The 21401-nt window shown below is 50.9% G+C and overlaps 2 protein-coding genes across 2 annotated transcripts; one reads left to right on the top strand and one right to left on the bottom strand.

Moving 5' to 3' along the window:
• Window positions 1-724: 724 nt before the first annotated feature.
• Window positions 725-20914, top strand: SUSD3 (sushi domain containing 3; the record flags this gene model as incomplete). Its single annotated transcript, XM_082843692.1, has 5 exons — window positions 725-812; window positions 14391-14579; window positions 16142-16289; window positions 16952-17104; window positions 20670-20914. The coding sequence occupies 5 exons, from the start codon at window positions 725-727 to the stop codon at window positions 20863-20865; spliced, it is 774 nt and encodes a 257-aa protein (XP_082699818.1). The 3' UTR covers window positions 20866-20914.
• On the bottom strand, window positions 7509-9191 carry LOC309964558 (corepressor interacting with RBPJ 1-like). The gene is given in 6 exon segments (XM_082843691.1): window positions 7509-7810; window positions 7814-8071; window positions 8294-8461; window positions 8463-8649; window positions 8651-8817; window positions 8819-9191. Coding segments are annotated over 6 exon segments (1347 nt in total). The 5' UTR covers window positions 9161-9191; the 3' UTR covers window positions 7509-7585.
• Window positions 20915-21401: the final 487 nt, after the last annotated feature.

Below are 21401 nucleotides of genomic sequence, written 5' to 3'. Positions count from 1 at the left end.
TAGATAGTGTAGACCAAGATAGACATAAGGATCCATTATTAGACTAGGATTGCAAACGAAGATAGACCCAGGAATCCTCCACTTACGTTCCCTCAGCTCTACCGGGCTGGTCATCTGATCAGGAGCTGCCCTGAGATGCCCTGGCCGGGGAGTGGGGGGAGGGGGGGCGTCTATTGAGTCTGTTGTCTGAGAGCTCCCTCAGTGGTTGCCTGGGCCTGGGCGGGGTGCTGCGCCTGGGCTGGGTGGGGTCCTAGGGAGAGGAAGGGGCGGGCCGCAGCTCTGAGCCTAGCCAGGGGCCCCTTCAGAGGGAGCTGGGTAGGAGGAGCAAGGAGAGGGCAGGCCCCCCAGGTGTTTAAGGCCAGGGCCAGACCCTGGAGGTCTGAATCCTGACCCCCACGACTCGGGGGTCCCTCACTAGGACCTACAATATCGACACCCACCACAGAGGGCCTAACCCACAGTGACGCAGATGGGGTTCACATGTGCTACTCACCGAGAACACCTGGTCTGTGGGGGGCCCTGGTGGTCGGAGGCACAGGGGCAGAGGTTAACACCTACGCAAAGCCCTGGAGCGAGACTTCCCGGTCTGCTGGCTTCGCCCCTCGGGGATTTGGGTTCCTGCGGGGTCGGCCCCGCCCTCAACCCTGGATGGGCGTGACCGGGCGGCCCCGCCCCCGCTGGCCCCTGCGCGGCAGTCTGGCCGAACGCCGCGGAGCGCGCGGGGATGCTCGAGGAGGCTACGACCTTCAGCCGCAGGGCGAGGCCTGGGGGGCGCATGGGGGACGCTACGCCCGCCCCGGGGAACTGCACAGGTGAGGGCCGAGGCCGCAGACCTCGAGCGGGGCTCTGCGCCCATTTCTCAGACGGGGAAGCTGAGGCGCGGGGGGCACAGCCCTGCGCGGGGGCGGTGGGTGCGGCACTGCCGCGGTGAAGCGCACAGTCGGAGGACAAACCTCCCCGACGCTCTCCGTCCGCCCAGCAGGCGCCCCAGCGGAGCCGAAGCCCAGCGGCAAGCGGCCAGAAACCAGGCGGCGGCGTCCAGCTGCCCGCCAACCCAGGTGCGCGCCTTTTCCCAGTGGGGGCCGCCTCAGTGCGGGGGATGTCGGTGTGACGGACGTGGGGAAATCGAAACTGGCCTCCCCTAGGGAGGTGTTCTGGATCCTCAGCTAGCTCCCCAGCCCCACTTCACAGGCGGGGAAACTGAACCTGGGAGAGGGGAGTGACTGCTCAAGGTCCCGCTGCAGCCGAGCCTGCAGTGAGGCTCCGGGGTCTCCGGAAGGAGGGGTGGGCTGGCTGTTATCTTCAATGTTTGATTTCGAGATTGTTTTGTAGGGGGTTCACCTTCCTGCCTTGCTCGGATAGGGGGATTGCAGCTGAAGCCCCGGATTCGAATGTCGGCCTTGCTCCATGAATGCGTCTAAAATCTAACCCTTTTAGAAACAAAGATAAAGCCGGACCTTGAGCCGCAGATGTTCCTGGAGACTCACTTTAGGGCACACTGCCTGCTCCCCTTTAAACCTCAGGGTCTTTGCACACCTGTGCCCCAGGCCAGGCGCTGAATTGCACAAGTGGAAGCTGGGCCTGAAAGAGCAGGCTGGCACAGGTCACACACACACACACACACACACACACACACACACACCTACCTGAAAGAGCAGGCTGGCACAGGTCACACACACACACACACACACACACACACACACACCTGAAAGAGCAGGCTGGCACAGGTCACACACACACACACACACACACACACACACACACACACACACACACACACACACACACACACACACACACACACACACACACACACACCCGGGATGCAGCCAGTCATGCTTAAAACAGTGACACCTGCCTCTCAGATGGGGAAACAGGCCCAGGGAAGTAAGTCACAAAGCAGAGGCATGTGGCTTGGTGGTGTGGAAGCTAAGACCTGATACTGCCCCTGGTGTGGTGGGGTCGGTTTATTTTCTTTGACTCCCTCGGGCAGCCTGATGCCCAATCCTGAGTTTGGTGTTTTGCCCCGTGTGTGAAGAGGACAATGTGTGTGCAAGTTGTGCAGCACTGCCTGGGGAGGTGAGTGTCCACTGTGAGGTGGAGGGACTTGCCCAAGGTCAGCCAAGGACAGGGAAGGGGAGGCCCTGACTACATACAAAAGGCTGTTTGCAGAGGACTCTCCTGGGGGAAAGAGGGTCTCAGAATCCAGTTCCTGCCCTCTGGCCTGCCAAGCTTGGCCGCAGCCCTACTTCTGACCGGCTGCTGTTCAGCCTCCTCCCAGATGTGAGCCCTGTGGGTCCCAGCCTGTGAGTCCTTCCCAGGAATTTAGGGTTGGACCCCCATACACACAATGACCTGCGGTGCGTCTCTTTATCTCTGTGCCTCAGTTTCTCCATGTGCTAAGTGGTGGGCCCTGTATACCTGCCCCAGGCTTGTGGACAGGCCAGGGCGAGCCAGGGAGGGCCCAGTGCACCCACCCTTGCATGGTTCTGCTCCAAGGTGATGCTGACTCATCCACTCCTCTGCCCCATGGCCCCAGTCTCTTGGGCTCTGAAATGTGCACCCACCTCTCCTTGTGGGGCAGTGAAGTGATGGGTGTGGGGGTCTTTAGAGACAGTTTGGCACTATGTAAAACACAGCAATGGGGTGGGTGTTTTTCCTGCAGTCTGTAAAATGGGCACATTATTCTGCTTTTCCTAGAGGAGGTATGAGAGTCCAGTCAGACACAGAGTCCTAGGATTCTCCCCTCATCTCCCATGCACGATGACTGGGGAGAGGCAGGTGGGGGAAGGCCGGCTCAGAGCAAGGCCTTAAATTTTTATGGCCTTGCTCTGAATGGCTGACTGGGAGGCCACCCTCCCACTGCCCTTAGGCCCCTGGCCTGTCCCTGGCCCTGTTCCCAGGGCAGCTCCAGCACTCCCTGATGGAGGAGATTGTCCAGGAACACGGCCCTGCCAGAGGAAGACCAGTGGCCAGAGGTGACCCTCCCCCATGCCCCTGAAAGGGGGCAGCAGGAGGACTGCTGGGTGGGTGAGGACGTGCTCTGTGGACAGCCTCTTCGCTTCACTCCTGCTGCCCAGCCACTGGGCCAGCCCTGGGCCCATTTCATGGAGGAGACCAAAGCCCAGAGGGTGTAGGTGGGAATCTAAATGTGGCTTATGTGCCCCTAAGGCCCAGCTCTGGCCTCCCACCATGGTACAGGCAGAGCTGCTGGATGAACGAGGCTCCTTGGTGCCTCGATGTTCTCCCCTGAGAGATCTGGGGGGAATGGGGAAGTGCGCTCTTCCTGGTTTGGAATTTACCTGGTTTGGAATTTACCTGGTTATGTTCTGGAGGAGAATATATATTCTGGGTGTGTGAGCTGACCTGCTGTCAGGGAAGTGCCTGGGAGACCCGGGTCTGGACCATAGCTAAGGGCCAGGCTTGCAGTAGCTCTGAACCCTGCACCTGCCTCAGGACACACGACCTGGGCATGGGCCTTCTGCATGTGGCTGTCCCCACTGCTGCGGTCTTGGGGGGGTCCCACTCTCCATAGAGTACCTCTGTACACGTCACTCTTCAATTTCTCTTTGAGAAATTCCTCCTGAGGGTTCCTCTTTCCACTTGGGGAAACTGAGACTCAGAACTGAGACTCAGAAGCGACTTTCTAGTCCCACAGGGACCCAGGCCCATAGTGGGCTGGTCCAGTGGCCTGCTTCCCCCCATCTCCCCACTGTACCTATCGTCCACAGTCACAGCCAGCATAAAAGGTAACTTATTTACCTGGTCTCAGCGGGTGAGGTCAGGGTTTGGGGGCCATGTTGGCTCCAGAAAGGAGGGTGGGAGGGATGGTCCTGTGGTCCAAGGTTCCAGATAAAAGATTAACAAGCAAGGATTGTTCTCACCCACACTGGCCAGGCAGGCTGGGGGAGGCATGGGCTGGGAGGACAGGCTGTCTAGGTCAGGCCATGCACCCCCTGTGTGTTAGAGGTGGGAGAGAGCATTGCCTGGGGCTGGGGAGTGAGCTGGGAGTGTCGGGCGAACACTGATGGGCAGGTCTGCCTCTCTACTGTCCAGTGAGCCTATAGGGTTTGCTTTTGTTTTGTATCTTGCTTGCATCAAATCCATTCCCTTTGTTTTTTCTGTTGTTTTTCCTCTCCTCTGAGATTTATTTGTACATAGTAAAAAAGATAGTATCATGCAGGGTGCAGAGAAAAAAAAGGCACCAGAGGTTGAGGGGTGCAGGGGTCCAGCCAAAGGAAGGCTGGGGAAGTGTAGCATCCAGTGTCTGAGGCGGGCCGCACGTGGATGGGGCCAGGCAACAGGGCTGGAAGGAAAGGATAGCTGGGGGTGGTCCCCTTTGGGGACCAGTCCTAGGAAGGGTATACAGGGGTAACTGGGTGTCTGTGAGGGTTTTCAGCAGGGTATGGAGGAGGTAGGATTTGCCTCTTAGACACCAAGTGTGGGGAGGGACTGTTGGGGGCCCAGCTAGGGGGTGCAGGGGTCTCCAGGCTGTGGAGGGTACAGTGAGGAGTGTGAGCAGCGGCTGGGTTTGCAGTGGTTAGGGGATGTGGTCTCTGGAGCCAGCTGGTGGTTTCATGGAATATCCTTAGAAGATGGGTAGACTGAAGCCCTTGTAGTCCCTTGATGCTGTGCCACCTTCCTGCCCCATCTGGGCTGCGTGTCACAAGTCCTGTAGAAAGGTCTGGTGGGGGCCCTGCCAGTGTACACCTGGGGCCTTCAAAAGTCTGTGGGCCTCAGTTTCCTCATCTGGAAAATGGGCCCAGCCCAAAGTGTTTGCTGGCCTTCCAGGCCCAGAGAAGGGATGCAGGCCATCCTGTTGGAGTCTGGCGGGTGGCGGGTAGGGGTGGCAGGTGCAGGTATCCTGGGTGCTGTGGACTTGGGGTGGGGGGTAGGATGAGGTATTGAGCCTCCTCCTAGGCGGCGTTCCTGAGCTCCCAGGCACAGGCTTAAGGTCTCCACCAGGTGGTCCCACTCCTGTCACCCCGGGGGGCAGGTCACCCTATTTTGCAGGCTGGGAAGATGAGTCTGAGCAAGGCAAGGACCAGGTCCAGGAACTGAGGCTAGAGGTGGTGGAGCAGAGTCAGACTTGGTGGAGAGGGGCTGGGTGGGGTTTGGGTTCCTAGCAGACCAGGCCCACTTGGCTTCTCTGCCTTCTCCTCTGAGCCTGGTTGGGCTCTTGGATTACTGGGGGTTGAGCTCCTTGCCTCCCAGGTAGGGGAAGGTCACTACAAGGAGGGGGCCATGGGCAAGGCTCATCCTCCCTCTACCCTTCCTTACCAGAGTTATTTCCTCTGACCTTTCATTTTCATTTTTAAAAGAAGAACCGTTCAAACAATACACTTATGCTAGGAGCAGGGGCTCCCTGCCTCTGATGGGCGTGAGACCCCTGTATTGGCTGGCTGGAAACGCAGAGTACGAGGCCTGGGGAGAGAGGCCATGACTGCATTTAAAGCCCTCCATTCCGAGTCTCTCAGAGGCCCCTCCTGTCCCCAGCCATGCAGAGTGCATAGTTAATGGGGCAGTGGCATTTTCGTTGGACCTGTGCTTCAAATTTTCTTGTACCTTCCCCTTAAGTCTTCAGTTTGATGCACACCATGCAGGCATCTGCAGGTCAGTCTTGTTTCCTTTCTGTGGTGTCACCTCTCACCCTCCCACCTTGATGAGGCTCCAGGAGACAGGACAGGCTCTGGGCCTCTTGGGGTGAGGGGTTAGTTCTGTCTTTTAAGATGTGTGACCCCCTTGGGTGGTGAAATAGCCTGCAGTGCTGTGTCACGATGGGCACCCTTAACCATAGCGGAACCCAGCAGCAGCACAGGATGTGGCTGTTGACAGGCGAACCCTTTCCCTACGACAGTGGTGGTTTCCTGGCTGGAGCCGGAGCTGCACATCATCTCAGTCAGCCCCTGTCCTGCCCTCTGCAGCATTTACAGGTGGGTCAGAGGACCAGACTGGTGACCCGGTCACCCAGCTGGTTAAGTGTGGTTTACACCCAGACATGTTTGGCTGCAGAACCAGCCTGCTGCCTCTGTTTCTGGAGCTTTTTCTCCTGTCTGTGACTCTCCATGCCAGGACCATTAGGTAATGCAGGGTCTAGGCTGTGTTCTGGTTAGGGAGCTGGACAGCCACCCCTCATGGCTTGGCAGGCCAGCTGGGGCATATCAGGCAGTCAGCAGTGACGCTTGAGGCGTTCTCCCCACACTTAAAATTTTTTCAAACATACCACAGAGTTGAAAGAATTTATAACCACACACCCCCCAGCTCTAGCCTAGCCATAACTTTTCAGTAGGCCTGCTTCATCATATCTCTTGCCATCTCTTCGTCCCTCCCTCAAGGCATCTTACTTTTTTGATAAAGTCCTAGTTGCATCTTTAAAAGATGAATACAAGTTTATCCCTTCCTCCTTTCATTCGCCAGGCACTGGTGCAGGTGCTGGGCAGACAAGTGTCCACAAAGCTCTCACCCTTGCTGATCCCCCCACAGGGGCCTCCCTTCTCTGAGGGCCATATGGGGCCCGGGAGAAAGAAGATGCTTAGCCATGGAAGAATGGAGAAGTAGCAGCTCTAAATTGGGGACTGGGAAGTGTTGGTTGCCCGGTGACCCTGGGGAAGGGGCCACGTGGCTGGCCCGTGGCTGCCCTGCTGTGTCTACCCAGTTCCAAAACCCCAGTCCGCTTCCCTGGCTGGAAGAACAGCACATGTCCAAGTCCACGGATCCTGAAAAAGAAAAGAGGTTCTTCCTGGGGGAGTGTTGATCACAGCTTTCAACTGTTAGTTTGTTCATTCATTCATTCATGCATGCATCCATTCATTCCTGCTTTGGCACCTATGGAGACAAAGCGTGGTGATTAATTAAGGGCCTATACTCTGGAATCAAAGTTGGCATCCCTCTGTACTACTGAGTACTAGGGGACCCAAGACCAGTGAGGGTAATCAGGAAATGTCCGATTGGAGGCTCAGGGTGGGTGCGGTGTCCTCCTTGCCCTGTCTCCCTGGGGCTCCCAGCTCAGGCTCCCCACCCCTTCCTGCCTGCAAGCACCTGCCTGTCCTCTGCTACAGGGCAGGACAGCCTCTCAGGTCCTCCCTGCTGTGCCCTCTGCCCCAGGGGTTATGCACCCCTTTCCCCACACCCTCACCAACCTGGTGGCCTGGTCTTTGTGATCTTGACCAAGCTAAGAAGCCAAAAGTAATAACTTAGGTTTCAAATCTGCGTTGCTTTAATTGAAATAAATATTTCCCCTGAATTTTTTTTTTTTTTACTGTCTGTCATTCTTTTAATGATGTTTCAGAACAAAGAAAATGTCATGCAGTTACATGGGGTTTTTGTTTTAGTATAGGGCACAAGAAACATTAATGAACAGAAAATATTTTTACAGCCCCAAAAGAGATCACTTAAAATATTTGCCAAGTTCATTCTTATGGGATTCATGTAGTTTTGTACTTAATATAACAGTTTACAGAGATGAAAAATTAAAATAGAGCTTTTTTATTAGAAAGACAATAGTACATAATTTAGCCCTTGCTAAAGGTATTCAAGAAGAAAGTGGAGATATTTTTATTTCCAGGTAATTGTCACATACAAGTCTCTATTCTCTACTTCTCCATTCTCTTTGCATCACTCTAGTGTGCCTGTCTCCTGATAATGCTCTGTGCATTTTCCCTCCTCTGTATCTATCTGTGCCATGGCTTCTGGTGTCATTTCTTCTGTCCCACTCTTCACTGGGACTTCGCCGTGGCCGTCTTCTTATTTCTCTTGGCTTGTAACCACCATGACTTCTGCTTCGGCTTCTCCTACTCCTGTCATCCCTGCTCTAGCTCCTGCTGCCTCTCTCATTTCTTCCAGATCCTCTCTCCTCTGGACTCTGGTTATGGCTTCTGGGCTTTCTGTCAGAATCAGAATGCCTCCATTTGCTCTCCTCCCCAGAACGCTCTTGTTTTAAAAACCTAGGCTTTTCCTTGTTACTGTGACTGCTAGAACGTTCTTCATCAAGTTTTCTCTTCTTAGACTTGTCCGTCTCTCCAGAACCACTGTTGTAATTCCCTGAATGCTTGTTTTTCTTTCTTTTCTTCTTCTGTTTTTTTTTTTTTTTTTTTTTTTTTTTGCGGTACGTGGGCCTCTCACTGTTGTGGCCTCTCCCGTTGCGGAGCACAGGCTCCGGATGCGCAGGCTCAGCGGCCATGGCTCACGGGCCTAGCTGCTCCGCGGCATGTGGGATCTTCCCGGACCGGGACACGAGCCCGTGTCCCCTGCATCAGCAGGCGGGACTGTCAACCACTGTGCCACGAGGGAAGTCCTCTGTATTTTTTTTTTTTCCTTTGTTGTCACTCTCACTGCTGCTTTCTGAAGTGCCACCAGAGGAGGAAGAGGAAGAGGAGGAGGATTTGTTTTTATGTTTTTTGTGTTTACTTCTGCTCTTCTGAAGCTTTTTCTTTTTTCTGCCTTTTCTCTTTTTCTTTTTTTTTCTTCTCGAGTCGATCCAATTTCCTGAGAAGTTTCTGTTTTTGTTTGGTTGTGAGTGACTTTAAAAATTCGACTTCTGAATCTTCTTCACCCTCACTTGCAACATATTCCTGTGATGGATCATTTGCGGTCAAGTTTCTCCCCAGTACGTTTCGTTTCAGTGCAAACCCACTGTTTCTCATCTCCGCTTAGCTCCGAGGGGTGCATCGATGGTCCTGAGCCATCAGTGGGAACTGAACTTGCATTAATTCCAGAAAGACCAAACAAAGGACATTCTCGATCTGGATTGACATGACCCCATTTGTGACATTTAATGCACCTCACATTTCGAACCTGAATACCAAAGGGCTGATCTCTGAATGTTCATGTCATCTTTGGCATATTTTTCTCGTGGGGCCCCTTTTTGCCATTCAAATTTGTATTCGGTCTCTCCTTCTGTTTCTTCTTCCTCTTTGTTTTCTTTTTTAGCCCCTGGTGGAGCCTTATACATGAAATTAAGGCCATTCTTCACACATTCATCTCCCATAAGCAATCTATTATCATATGATTCTTGTTCTTTAAGATATTGTTGCATTAATTCTTCTTGTTTCTTCTTATCATATGATATTTTCTGTTCTGCCATCCACACTTTTTTGATGTTGGATTTGCAGGCAGGATGAAAGTCCTTCTTGCACATGAAATTGGCGAAGGATTTTCCCATTTTGGAGCCTGAGCTGGGGAAGGCAGCCGCTAGATCTCTCCCCTGAATCTTTTAACAGCTTTATTGAGGTATAATTCATGTGCCATACAATTCACACCTTTAAATTGTACATTTAAAGTGTACAATTTGATGTATATTCACAATTTTTAGTATATTCACAGATACGTGCAACCATCACCACACTCAATTTTAGGACATTTTCATCACCCCAGAAGGAAGCCCTGCATCCCTTAGACCCTTCGAGGTCACCTCCCAAGTCCCCCTCTCCCTGATCTGCTTTCTGTCTCTGGATTTGCCTATTGTAGACATTTCATATGAGTGGAATCATACAATATGTGGTTTTCTGGTAGCTGGCTTCATTCACTGAGCATAGTGTTTTGAAGGTTCATCCATGTAGCATGTCAGTTCTTCACTCCTTTTTATTTCCAGAAGTAGTCCATTGTATGGGTGGACCATATCTTATTTATCCATTTATCAGTTGATGGACATTTAGGTGGGTTCTACTTTTTGGCTATTATGAATATTGTTGCTGTGAACATTTGTGTACAAGTTTTCATGTAGATGTGTTTTCCTTTCCCTTGGGTATATTGCTAGGAGGGGCATTGCTGCATCATTTGGAAATACTCTGCGAAACTGTTGGAGAAACTGCAAAACGGCTGCCCCTTTTACATTCCCAGCTGCAGTGTGTGAGGGCTCCAGTTTCTCCACATTCTTGGTACACCAGTTATCATCTGTTTTGTTTTTTTTTTTATGTCTTTTTCATGGCGGATGTGAAAAAGTACCTCCCTGTGCATTTAATTTGCATTTCCCTGAAGCTAATGATGTTGAGCATCTTTTCATGTGCTTATTGGTGGCCATTGGTATATCTTTAGAGAAATGTCTGTTCATATCTTTTGCCCATTTATAAATTGGGTTGTCTTTTTATAATTCAGTATAATAATTTATACATTCTAAATACAGTCCCTTATCCGATAGATGATTTGTAGATATTTTCTCCCACTCTGTAGGTTGTCTTTTCACTTTCTTGATAGTATCCTTTGAAGCACAAATTTTTTCATTTTAATGGAGTCCAGTTTATCTGTTTCTTTTGTTGTTTGTCTTTTGGTATCATTGAGAAACCATTGCCTAATCCAAGGTCAGGAAGATTTACTTCTATGTTTTCTTCTAAGAGTTTTTTTAATAGTTTTATCTGTTGTATTGAGGTCTTTGACTCATTTTAAGTTAATTTTGGTATATGATGTAAGGAGAGCTCCAACTTTCTTCTTTTGCATGTAAGTATTGTTTTCCTGGCACCAATTGTTGAAAAACTATTCTCTTCCCATTCAGTTGTCTTTGTTGAAAATCAGTTGATTGTAAATATGAGTTTATTTCTGGAGTCTAAAGCCTTGCATTGGACTATATGTCTCTCTTTATGCCAGTGCCGCTGTTGTTATCACTGTAGCTTTGTGGTAGAATTTGAAATAAGGAAGTACAAGTCCTCCAACTTTGTTCTTCTTTTTCAAGATTGCTGTTTGGGCTATTCTAGGTCTTTTTGCATTTCCTTATGAACTGTAGGATCAGCTTGTAAATTTCTTCACAGGTAGCAGCTAGGATCTGTTAGGGGTCATGTTGAATCTGTAGATGAGCAGAGGAGCGTTGCCATCTTAAACCATGTTAAGTCTTCTGACCCATGAGTATGTGATGTATTTCCATTTATTTAGGTCTTCTTTAATTTCTCTCAACAATGCTTTGTAGTTTTCAGAGTTTAAGTTTTGCACTTCTTTTGTTAAATTTATTCCTAAGTAATTTATTCTTTTTGATGCTCTTGTAAATGGAATTGTCTTATTAATTGCATTTTTAGTTTGCTCATTGCCACTGTACTGAAATACAGTGGATTTTTGTGTGTTGATCTTGTATCCTGCCAACTCGCTGTGCTCATTTATTAGTTCCTGTAGATTTTTAGCAGATTCCTAGGGATTTTCTCGATACAGGATCATGTCATTTAATAGAGAAGTTTTGCTGCTTCCTTTCTGATGCGGATGCTGTTTAATTTTCTTAATTAATTGCTCTGCCCCCTGGTTTGGGGCTATTTCCATATTTTTCTTTTCTAACTTAACCATTTTTTGTGTTGTGATTTTTGTCATGTCTTACGTAAGTGCTGTTTATGTAGGAAAGATGCTCTGTTAAATGTATGTTGCAAATACCCACACTCCCTTGTTCTGCTGTTAATTAGGAATCTTAAGCTCTGCGTCAGTCCTGTCTGCGGGTGCCCTCTCTATCTGTGGGTGTTGAGCAGGTCAGCCACCACTCCAGGCTTGGTTGCTCATGTTAAAATGACGATAATAACAATTTCTTCCCTGCTGTCCTCTGCAGATGATTGAGTGCTGCGTGAGGTCAGGAACTGGGGTCCTTCTTAACCAGATGTTTCTATCGGACCTGCGTTGCCGTTGTTAGTGTGACACTAATGATGGACATCTGCAGACAGGGAAGCCTGAATCCTCCCAGATGTGCAGTTTACATGGCAGCCGTGGCCCAGCACACTTCCACCCCACCACCCTCAGTGTGTCATCCAGCCTTGCTCTGCGTCAGTTTCCCCATCTGTGAGATGGAGGTGGATGGTCTTCCTCATATGGCTGAAATACAGTGAAGTATCCATGAGGTGCCCAGCGTTGTCTGTGCTGTTCGAATGTCAGCCCCCCATCTCTGCTAGGTACACAAACCACAAGGACCACCCAGGCTCACACCCCTCCCCCCAGCATTTCAGAACCCCCCAGGTTCTTGGTAGGGCAGAGCTGGGGGGGCTTGGCCAATCTCAGCCAAACGTTGTCCCTCAGTGTCACCGCCCACAGCGAGGGTCTAGGAGCCTTAGCCTCCAAGGGCAGAATGCAAGACTGAGGCTGAAGCCTGGCTCTGCCACTGCCCTGTTAACACCCTCACCCTAAGTGGGGTAGGGCCAATGGGGCCATGCAAGGGGTGGCTCGACCTCATTGAGCCTCAGTTTCCCCTCTGGGCAGGGCTGGCTGTGCACAGACATGTGAAGCACTATCACGGGGTGTGTGAGTGCATGTGTGTGGCCCTCCTGAGTGACAGCTGCTGCCCTTGGGCAGTTCCGGGTGTCCTCTGTCCCCACAGCCTATGTGAAATGGGGTACCATGCATTCCACAGTGCATCCCCCTCATGGGTGCTTCCAGGTGGATGTGGATTTTGGAGGACTCTCCAGCCCACTACAGATATTCTGGGTATATATTTTGAAAACAGAGCCCACACAGTTTGCTGGTGAATTGGTTGTGGATTGAGAAAAAGAGTCCACGTAGGTTCCGAGTTTGGGGGCTGGAGCAAGTAAAGGATGGAGGGCATAGTGGCTAACATCAAAGTTAGAATGGGGCAGGCCAAGTGATGAGCAGGTTGGCCAGTGCAGGAGCTTGGCTGGATGTAGCAGGCCGAGTGGGCTTTTGGACATCCGTGCCTGGTGCCCAGGGGACAGTCCTAGCTGGAGGTATCCCGTGGAGGACAGGGGAAGGGTTGTCTTGGGTTGGTGTGGAATAATGGGGTCCTTAGCCTGGGCAGTGCCAGCCTCTGTCCGAATCCCCACCACTGCTCCCACCTAGGCCTCGGATGTGTGGAGGGAGTTGGACACAGACGCTGCCTCTGGTCAGTCTCCCTTTTGTCTGAGACTCACTGCTTTATACACTAGTAGTATACAGTGCTAAAAATCAGAAAGTTCCAGAAAAGCAGGAGGAAGAGCCTCTTGCACTCAGGCACCAGGAGGTGTGCTCCAGAACATCGGTAGCAGCTTCATTCCGTATTCTTGAACACCGGAAACAACTCACACATCCATCAGCAGGAACAGGGAAGCAAACAAGGGCATCCATACAACGGGACTCAGCTCCACCATAAATATGGACAGCTGCCAACACACGCAGCACGGCACCTCTCCCGTCATTGTGCTAAGCAAGGGAAGCCAGACACAAGGGACACGTGATGTATCTGTCACACGCGTGTGTTGAGACGGTAGGCCCAGAGCCTCCTTGTGTGGTTCCACATCTCTACCTGACAACATAGGAGCTGTGTGACTTCAGGAAGTGATTAAACCACCCTGTACCTCAGTTTGCTTTCCTGTCAAGTGGGGAGGTATTTTGTGGATTGATGAGTTAATGCACGTACAGCATTTGGAACAGCGTCCAGCACAGTAAATTCTACGTGCCAGCTGTTGGCATTGTTACAATTTTATTAAAATGCTTGTGATTCCCACGTTATCCAGAGTGCCTCTGTGTCCTTATATAAGGACATCATTGTAACACTTTAGGATAGCATTGCTGGCATTCATGTCAGATGTACTTTGATTAACTGTACTGATCCCCACAGCTGGAGATGTGGGTGTAGACAAACATCCTGGTATAGAAATCCTGGCAGCAGATGCATAACTACTTCTTTGGCTAAATTCTCAGATGTATACACAGCATAAAGCTCTTCATACACTTTACCAGACTCTGTCCAGAAAGGTTTGGATCTGTGCCCCCACCAGCAAGTCTGAGGGGAGTGGCTCCCAGGCCCTTGCCAACTTCACACATGTTTTTTTTTTTTCTCCTTTTTGCCAAGTGGAGGAGTGAAAGATTAGCTCTCATTTGAATTAGTGTTTCTTCAGTTACTATGAGGGCAAGCATTTTCTCATGTCTGTTGGCTCCTTGTATCTCGTGATTTGCTTGTTCACACACCAGTCCATTCTGCTTTATTTGGATGTTCAGCTTTTATTGACGTGTAAGATCTCTTTATAAATTAAGGGTGTTGAACCTTTGCCCTATGTTTTCCAAATACCTTTTCCTAATTTTTTCATCTGAGTTTGTTTGTTTTTCAGTTATTAGGGAGTAACAAAAGTTTTTGTGTTTTACTTTTAATGAAACCACATCTGTTGATCTCTCTCCTTTTTTTCCCCCTTGATTCTGCCTTTTGAGCTGCACTTGGGTAATAATTGTCCTTTTGCTTTTATTGTCTTTAGATGTGTGTTTCTTTTATCAACACCATGGTCTTCAGAGCATCTAGATTTCACTTAATGTAGGGATTAGCTCCACTTCTGTTCCCAAGCCACTAGTCACACGGACGCCACTTCCAATTGTCTGGGTGGCTGTGTGACCTTCTCCAGAGCATCGTGTGGTCATTGGGTCAATGATGCCTGTCCCAGGTGAGGGCTCCTGCCAAGCCCCTGCCCTCCAGGGTGAGGTCCTCACTCTGTCTCTCCTCTCTTCTCTCCTAGGCATGTGTGTGCAAGTGCAGCCACCCCTGCAGGGCACCTTCCAAGTACTTCGTGGGAACGGTACTTCTGTGGGGACTGTCATCGTGTTCCACTGCCCCTCGGGCCACCAGATGGTGGGGTCTGGCCTCCTCACCTGTGTCTGGAAGGGGAGCATTGCTGAGTGGTCTTCAGAGACCCCCATGTGCAAGAGTGAGGCCCATTCCCTGTGAGCCGCACCCAGCTCAGCAGCGACCCCTGGTGGGGGGTTGCTGATTTTGTCACATGGATGGTGTGGGTGTCCACAGAGAAAGTTCCATGGGCGTCTGTGTAGGGTCCTGTTCCCAGTGCTGGTGGTCCCTTGGGGCTCCATGTCAGCAGTGTAGACTCAAATCCTAGCAGCTGCTCCAAATTCTAGCTCTGCCACTGACTCGGCCTGTCATCTCCAAGAGGTTACTTGTGCTGTCTGAGCTAGTACTTCATCTGTTAAGCAGAAAACTACGGTCTTTCAAACACACATGCAGCAAACATTAATAGGATATTTCGTGCGCCAAGAATTCTAGAACTGGGGAATAGGATTGCTTGGCCATGGGGCCCCAGTCTGGGGGAGGAGATGGTTTTCTAGTTGTATTTGTTATACAGGGTGTTAAAGGATAATACCCAGCACAGCATTTTCCAAAGTGAGGATACATATATTGTGTTAATGTGTATTGTGCATTGAAAAGGGCTCTATAGTCAATATAATTTGGAAAAGCCCCGGTTAATAGACTGCAGGACTTCTCAGAGCCTTTAAAATACTCATGTGGTGGTTGAATCTCTGAGAAGGAGAGTGTCTGTTAGGATTAGACTCCAAGAGATAGAAAACCCAAGATAATGGGGGCTATGAGAGCTTTCTCTTGCCCGTGGCCCTCAGGATGGGCAGTCCTAGCCTTGTATGGTACCCCACGGTGGGGATCCAAGTCCTTCCCATGTTATGGCTCTGTCAGGCATGATCTCAACTGCATGATCCAGGCAGTTGTTACAGGATGAGTTGCAGGGCAAGGAAGGCTTTTAGAAGTTGTCCCACACTCCTCCACCCTGTTCACCACTGGCCAGAGTATGGTCATGTGACCACATGTAGCTGCAAGGGAAGCTGTGAGATGTAGTCTTCAGTCTGGACGGCCAGTGTCCAGCTAGGGCTGGGGGACTAGGGACTGGGGAGCGTGATCAGTGTCCACTACAGGGGAGAGTATGCAGTGTTGTTCAAATTAGCATCCTGGGCCTTGATTCCCAAGAACATCATTTAGAACCTGATAGAAGTAGTTCTTGGTACATAGCTAGTTCTTGGTCACACAGCTGATAATGTGCCAAAGGCCCTTTGACCCCAAACACTGGCATTTTTCTTGCTTTTGCACCTTCCTGGAAAGTGACTCGAGAAAGCACCTAGGCCCCCATAGGGTTTTACCCACTTGAGGCATTGTGAAAATAGACTGTGTGTTGTCTGCTGTCCTCTGGTCTCAGGGGCCCAGTCTGCAGTGGGTGGGAGCCAAGGGGACTATCATCACTGAACTCGCTGTCAGAGCTTCCTCCAGTGTGCCAGCAAAAACTCCTACACACCCTCCAAAACCCTGCTCAAACACCCCCTTCTTGGGGGGCAATCTTGCCTGATAGCCCCACTCCCTACAACAATTTGCACAGACCTTCACCTCAGCTGCCAGCGCCTCCCTGCCTCCCCCATGGAACAGGGCTCCCTGAGGGCAGGCTGGGCCCAAGAGCTGGACTTGTCTCACTCGCAGCTGTGCCTCCCTATGAAACCTTCGGCTTCAAGGTGGCCGTGATCTCCTCCATCGTCAGCTGTGCCGTCATCATGCTCATGTCCATGGCCTTCCTCACCTGCTGCCTCATGAAGTGTGTGAAGAGGAGTGAGCAGCGGCGATCCAACAGGTACAGTGACCTGGCACTGCCGCAGGGCACCTGCAAGTCACTCCGAGACTCCTGGGCGTGTCAGGGAGCGGGGCTGCTGGGATCTTGGCATCTTGCTGTTCACAGAGCATTGAGGCCGTGGAGGGCACATGGCTCACTCGCTTGGTCTTCCATAAGACAGGTGACAGGTACACAGGGGATTGTCTCATTCTGCAGACTGTGCACACACGCAGTATATGCTCTGCTCTGTGTGGACGTGAAGGGCTGACTACACGACGGTTAACTAGGGCCTGCAGGTGGAGTCTGGCCCACCTCTACTTTCCTTCACGGAAACCTATCCTTTTATTCTTTTTGCTATTTTTAAAATTGTGGTAAAATATTTACAATATAAAAGTTACCATTTTAACCATCTTTAAGTGCACAATTCAGGATCATTAGTTACACTCACAGTGTTGTGCCACCATCAGCTTGATTCATCTCAAGAACTTTCCACTGCCTGTCTTTGTAAGTATAGTTTTCCTGACATTTACTTATCATCCATGACTGCTCTCTCCCTACAGCAGCAGAGCTGAGTAGTTGCTCAGGAACTGTATGGCCCTAAAATACTGTCGGCCTTGCAGAGGCTTGCAGGTGGTGTCCTGGACACACGTGCACCTGAATGTCCTTCCCCCATCTCTCTCCAGGGCGGCCCAGCTGTGGTTCCAGCTGAGAGACGAGGACTTAGAGACAGTACAGGCCGCCTGCCTCGGCCTCAAGGGCCTCAACAACAAACGCAGCATCAGTGGCGAGTCCAGGATCCAGCCCATCCAGGCTCACGACAACCACAGCTTCACCACGTGGGCATGGGCAGAGCAACGGGGCGGTGGGGCAGTGGTGAGGGCAGGGAGGCCCCAGCATGCTGCGAACCCAGGCTCACCAGGGCCTCAACTCCCATCCCTAAGACAGGGGCTGATGGTCCTTCTAGTACCCGTGTCTGACCCTGCACCCTAGTGCCTAAAGTTGCCCTCCACCCTGTTTCTTTATCTTGTCACCCCTTGTCTAGAGAAGGAAGCGTCTGGACACGAGTATTACCCTTCACCAGGACCCACGGTGCCCTGTCAGCTTGGTCTCTCCTCCCATCTCCCTCCCTGCTCCTCTGTCTCTCAGTTTCTATCTCTTCTTGTCTCTCTTTAAAAACACACACACACACACTTTTTATGAACCAATACAAGGACATTTCTTACATACTTTCTTTTGACTCAAGGAGTCTAATCTTGGCTGAACACGGACTGCAGATAGAACATCTCCCAGGGTTGTTACTAGCTTTGAGTGAGCACCCTCTGACCCCAGGATCCCAGGGCTGCCCGGTTTCTGGGCTCCTTAAATGGGGCAGGATATTTGTCTTGGGCAGCATTGCCTTTTGCGGACTCTAGGCCAGTGGTCTCCTACAGACACCGTGTTCTGGACTGTCTTGACATTCCCTCATGACTGCACTCAGGCAGCGTTTCTCACGTGGGTGCCCCATGGGCAGTGCTGGTGTGAATCACAGGTATGGGTCAGGCTGTCGCCCTGCAGGCACGAGGACTGGGCGCTCTTGGCTGAGATGAGTCCGTTGTCAGGTGATGAAGAAGGGACCCTGCTAAGGGTCACTCTGCTGCCCCCATGACATCTGACCTGTGGCCTTAGCATCCAGGGATGTTCCAGCCAGAATCGGTTTGGGCCCTGGGGTTTACAGAATAATGATTTTAATTCTGTTGCGATTCTGTTATTCCCTCTATGAGGAATGAAAATGAGTTCTGTTTTTTCCTTCCTTTCCTTCTCATTTTGTTTTGTTGTTTTTGTATCACTCTGAACTCATAGGTAATCTTTTCTCAAACTTTATTATGGGGAAATTTCACGAATACACAGAAGCAGAGAGAATAGTGTAACGGGTTTCTTGTCCCCGTCTCCTAACCTCAGGCGTCACCGTTCCCCTGCGTCATCTGGACCTATGCTTCCTATGGGCTCCAGTCCTTTCTTGGTTGGAGCTCTGTTGTGCTGCGTCCTGATCATGCCCTTTATTCTCCAAGTGCCTCCTCTCTGCACAGATGTTCTGGCCCATTTAGTGCTTTCTCTGCCCCGCCCTGGCGTCGCAGAGGCAGTCTGCTCATTTCCTCAGCCTGTCCCCACAGGAACCTCCCAGGGAACCAAGTGCTTGCCCCTGGCCTGACACCTCGCTGTGTGACAACTGCTCATGCCTCGTTTTCCTCCCTTGTACAGTGAGGATTATGGCAGGGCTCACTTCCTGGCCCTGTTGAGGTGATACAAGTCAATGGCCTTGACTGGGCCCAGAGTACAGATTCAGTGAGTGCCAGCCATTGTTGTTAATTCTGCTCTTGATCCTGGTGTGCACGTGAGGAAACTGAGGCGCTGGAGGTGGTGGCCTGTGCAGGCGTGGCGAGGGTCTGTCTGGTCCCATGTCCACACTCAATGCACCGGGCCTAGCTGACTCCTGGAGTGGCTAGGCCTGTGGGAAGGAATTGGTTTCCTACCTCCTTCCCTTGAGCTTTTGACACACATTAGGCCTAGGTCATGATGGCCATGGCAGAAATGCCGCCTTGCGCCCTTTCCACCTGACTTGACGTGTCATTGTGTTGCCATGGTGGTCTGAGGCCCCTGGAGCTATGCTCCAGATACTTCACCTGCTGTGCTCAGGTTTGGGTAAATGCTTGTGCTTAGAGCTGTTTTTCTTTTTTGAGATGACATTTTGGGGCAATCCTAGGAACAGACTGTTTAGGCCAAGTAGTCCGAATATTTTTATTACCAAATTCTTTCTCCAGGAACCTGGCGCTAGTTGAGCCATTTTTACACCTATACTGTCACTGAGTGTTCATGATTTGTTTTCCATCGCTTACTTAGCAGGGGTGAGTTACATAGGTGGTTTTCATCAGCATTTCTTTAACATTGAGAGTGAGTGTTTTCTCCATACCTTTGCTTAGCAGCTGCATTGCCGGTTTTAGTCACTTTCATTTTGCTCTGCTGAATCTCCTGCTGATGTCTTTTCTCATAAATAGTGGAAGCTCTGTGTACATTATGGAAGAGACCCTTACCTGTCAGTTGGCTGCAAGCACTTTCCTTTTTGTTTCAGTTGTGTTGGGGTTGTCTTGCTAGTGCACATCCTTTTCATATAGTCACGTTTCCTTGGCAGGTTTGGAATTTTCTGCATTGCCCGCTGCCCTGTGGCACCCTCTCCCCATTATAGACCTGTGACACACTGTCTTGTGTCTCAATTGGGAAACCCCAATGGAATAGGGGAAGGAATTGCTGCCTCTCAGGATGTGCCATCCTAGGCAAGGCCCAGATACCCCAGGTCTCCCACTGATTGGTGGTGAAATCGTCTTTAGTTAAGGTGAGGTTTGCCCCTTGACCTTACTTTTATTTCATAAACACTTCCCAGCACTCACATTATGCCAGGCACTGTTCTTAGCTTTTCCAAATATTACCTGTTCTAACCATGGGAGTGGGCACTATTTTTATCCCATTTTAAGAAACTTGTCTAGAATCACATAACTACTAAGCATGAAGCTAGGTTTGAACTCAGGCTCTGTGGCTCCAAAGTCCATGGACTTGCTCACTAAGCTGACTTTCCTCTCCACTAATTAATTGATTCATTCACATATTCATTGAACCAACAGATAATTTAAGTCCTACTACTGCCTAGAGCTTTTCTGAGAACTAGGTGTGCGTGGCAACATAGATCTGGGAAAGCTTCCTGGAAGAAGTGATGCCTGAGGTGAACAGATTAGGAGAGCCTATACTGGGGGGGAAGGAGAGAGACAGCATCTTAAGGGGAGGAAGCAGCCAGGCAGCCTCAGGAAGTAAAGTCCAGTGTAAACGGGAGATGGGAGCAGGGCCAGGTGGACAACGGTGGGGCCAGGGTTTTCTCAGCCTGGAGAATGGGTGGGTTTGTGGCTTGGGGGCTAGGGGAGGCCACTAGGGAACTGAAGATATGGAAGGTGGGAGATCTGGTCCCAGACTCAGAGGAGAGCCTGGCAAGTGCGAGGGTGTCCTCCAGAATGTTCCTGGGGCCCCAGTGTCCCTTCTCTGCCTAGGGCATCCTGGTACATATAGTTTACACACACTCTGAATAAGCTCCCTTCCTCTACAAAGCCCCAGGAAGCCCCTTCCCACCCTTGGAAGGTGGGTGTGATGCTCCTTGAGTCATCCCCCTTGTATGAGTGAGGGGCCTGAGGCCCAGGGAGGGGCACCGATGGAGGGGCCTCCTTGGGTGCAAGGCAAGAGGAAACGGGGGCCCTCATCTAGGGGCAGCAGTCTATCCCAGGCCTGCTGAAGATCAGGGCCAGGGTACCCTGCATGGTGGCAGAGTTGGGGTTAAATGGGGCCCCCGCTCTGCCCCCAGGCTCACACCTCCTCTTCCTGCAGAGACCTTGGCGAGGGGACCAGAGAGCTGGCCAGCATGGCCCGAGGCATTGACAAGGACCCCTGGACCCCCAGTGGTCCCACCAGCTCACCACGTGCCCAGGTGATGGTGCATACAGCGAACCCAGGGCAGATGCTGCCTGCCTCCAGGCCAACCGTGGGAATGCTCAGACAGCCTGCAGCCTATGTCCCGGGGTGACTAAGGTGGAGGCCAGAGCCCACAGTGGGAGGGCCAGGCTGACCCCACCAGCCGGCCACTGCATCTCAACATGTGTCCAGCTCAAGACTGGTCAGTGAAATCAGCTTCCGGGTTTAGGGATTCCCTCAGGGCACTGAGCTGGGGACCCTATTTGGGGGGTGTCTGTCCCAGGGGAGCCCAGCTGTAGTGGTTTGTATAGATAGGCTTCCTTGAAACCACTGCTGAGGTTCGCAGAACCAGCTGCAGCCTCCCTCTAGTCAGGTTCCTTTGAAGAGACCGGGGGACATTTTAAGCACGTCTAGTTTTGCATAGCAGAGTGGGAAGGTGGCAGCAGGTTTCTCAACAATTACAGCTGGCTGCTTTGTATCTATAAGCAGGGACCCAGCTGGGGTGCTGCATCTATTATCTGTAAAGTTGTGGTAAGGGGTATGAAATAAACAATACTTTGAAAAACAGCAAGGGTAAAAATCACTGTCTCAATTTTCAGTCCCTGCATAATGAAAACCTCAAGTGTAGTAGCATAAAACTATAGTTCC

Source organism: Leucopleurus acutus, assembly GCF_964270905.1.
Source record: "Leucopleurus acutus genome assembly, chromosome: 7".
NCBI classification, from domain to species: Eukaryota; Metazoa; Chordata; class Mammalia; order Artiodactyla; family Delphinidae; genus Leucopleurus; species Leucopleurus acutus.
This window is presented reverse-complemented; position numbering and strand designations above follow the sequence as displayed.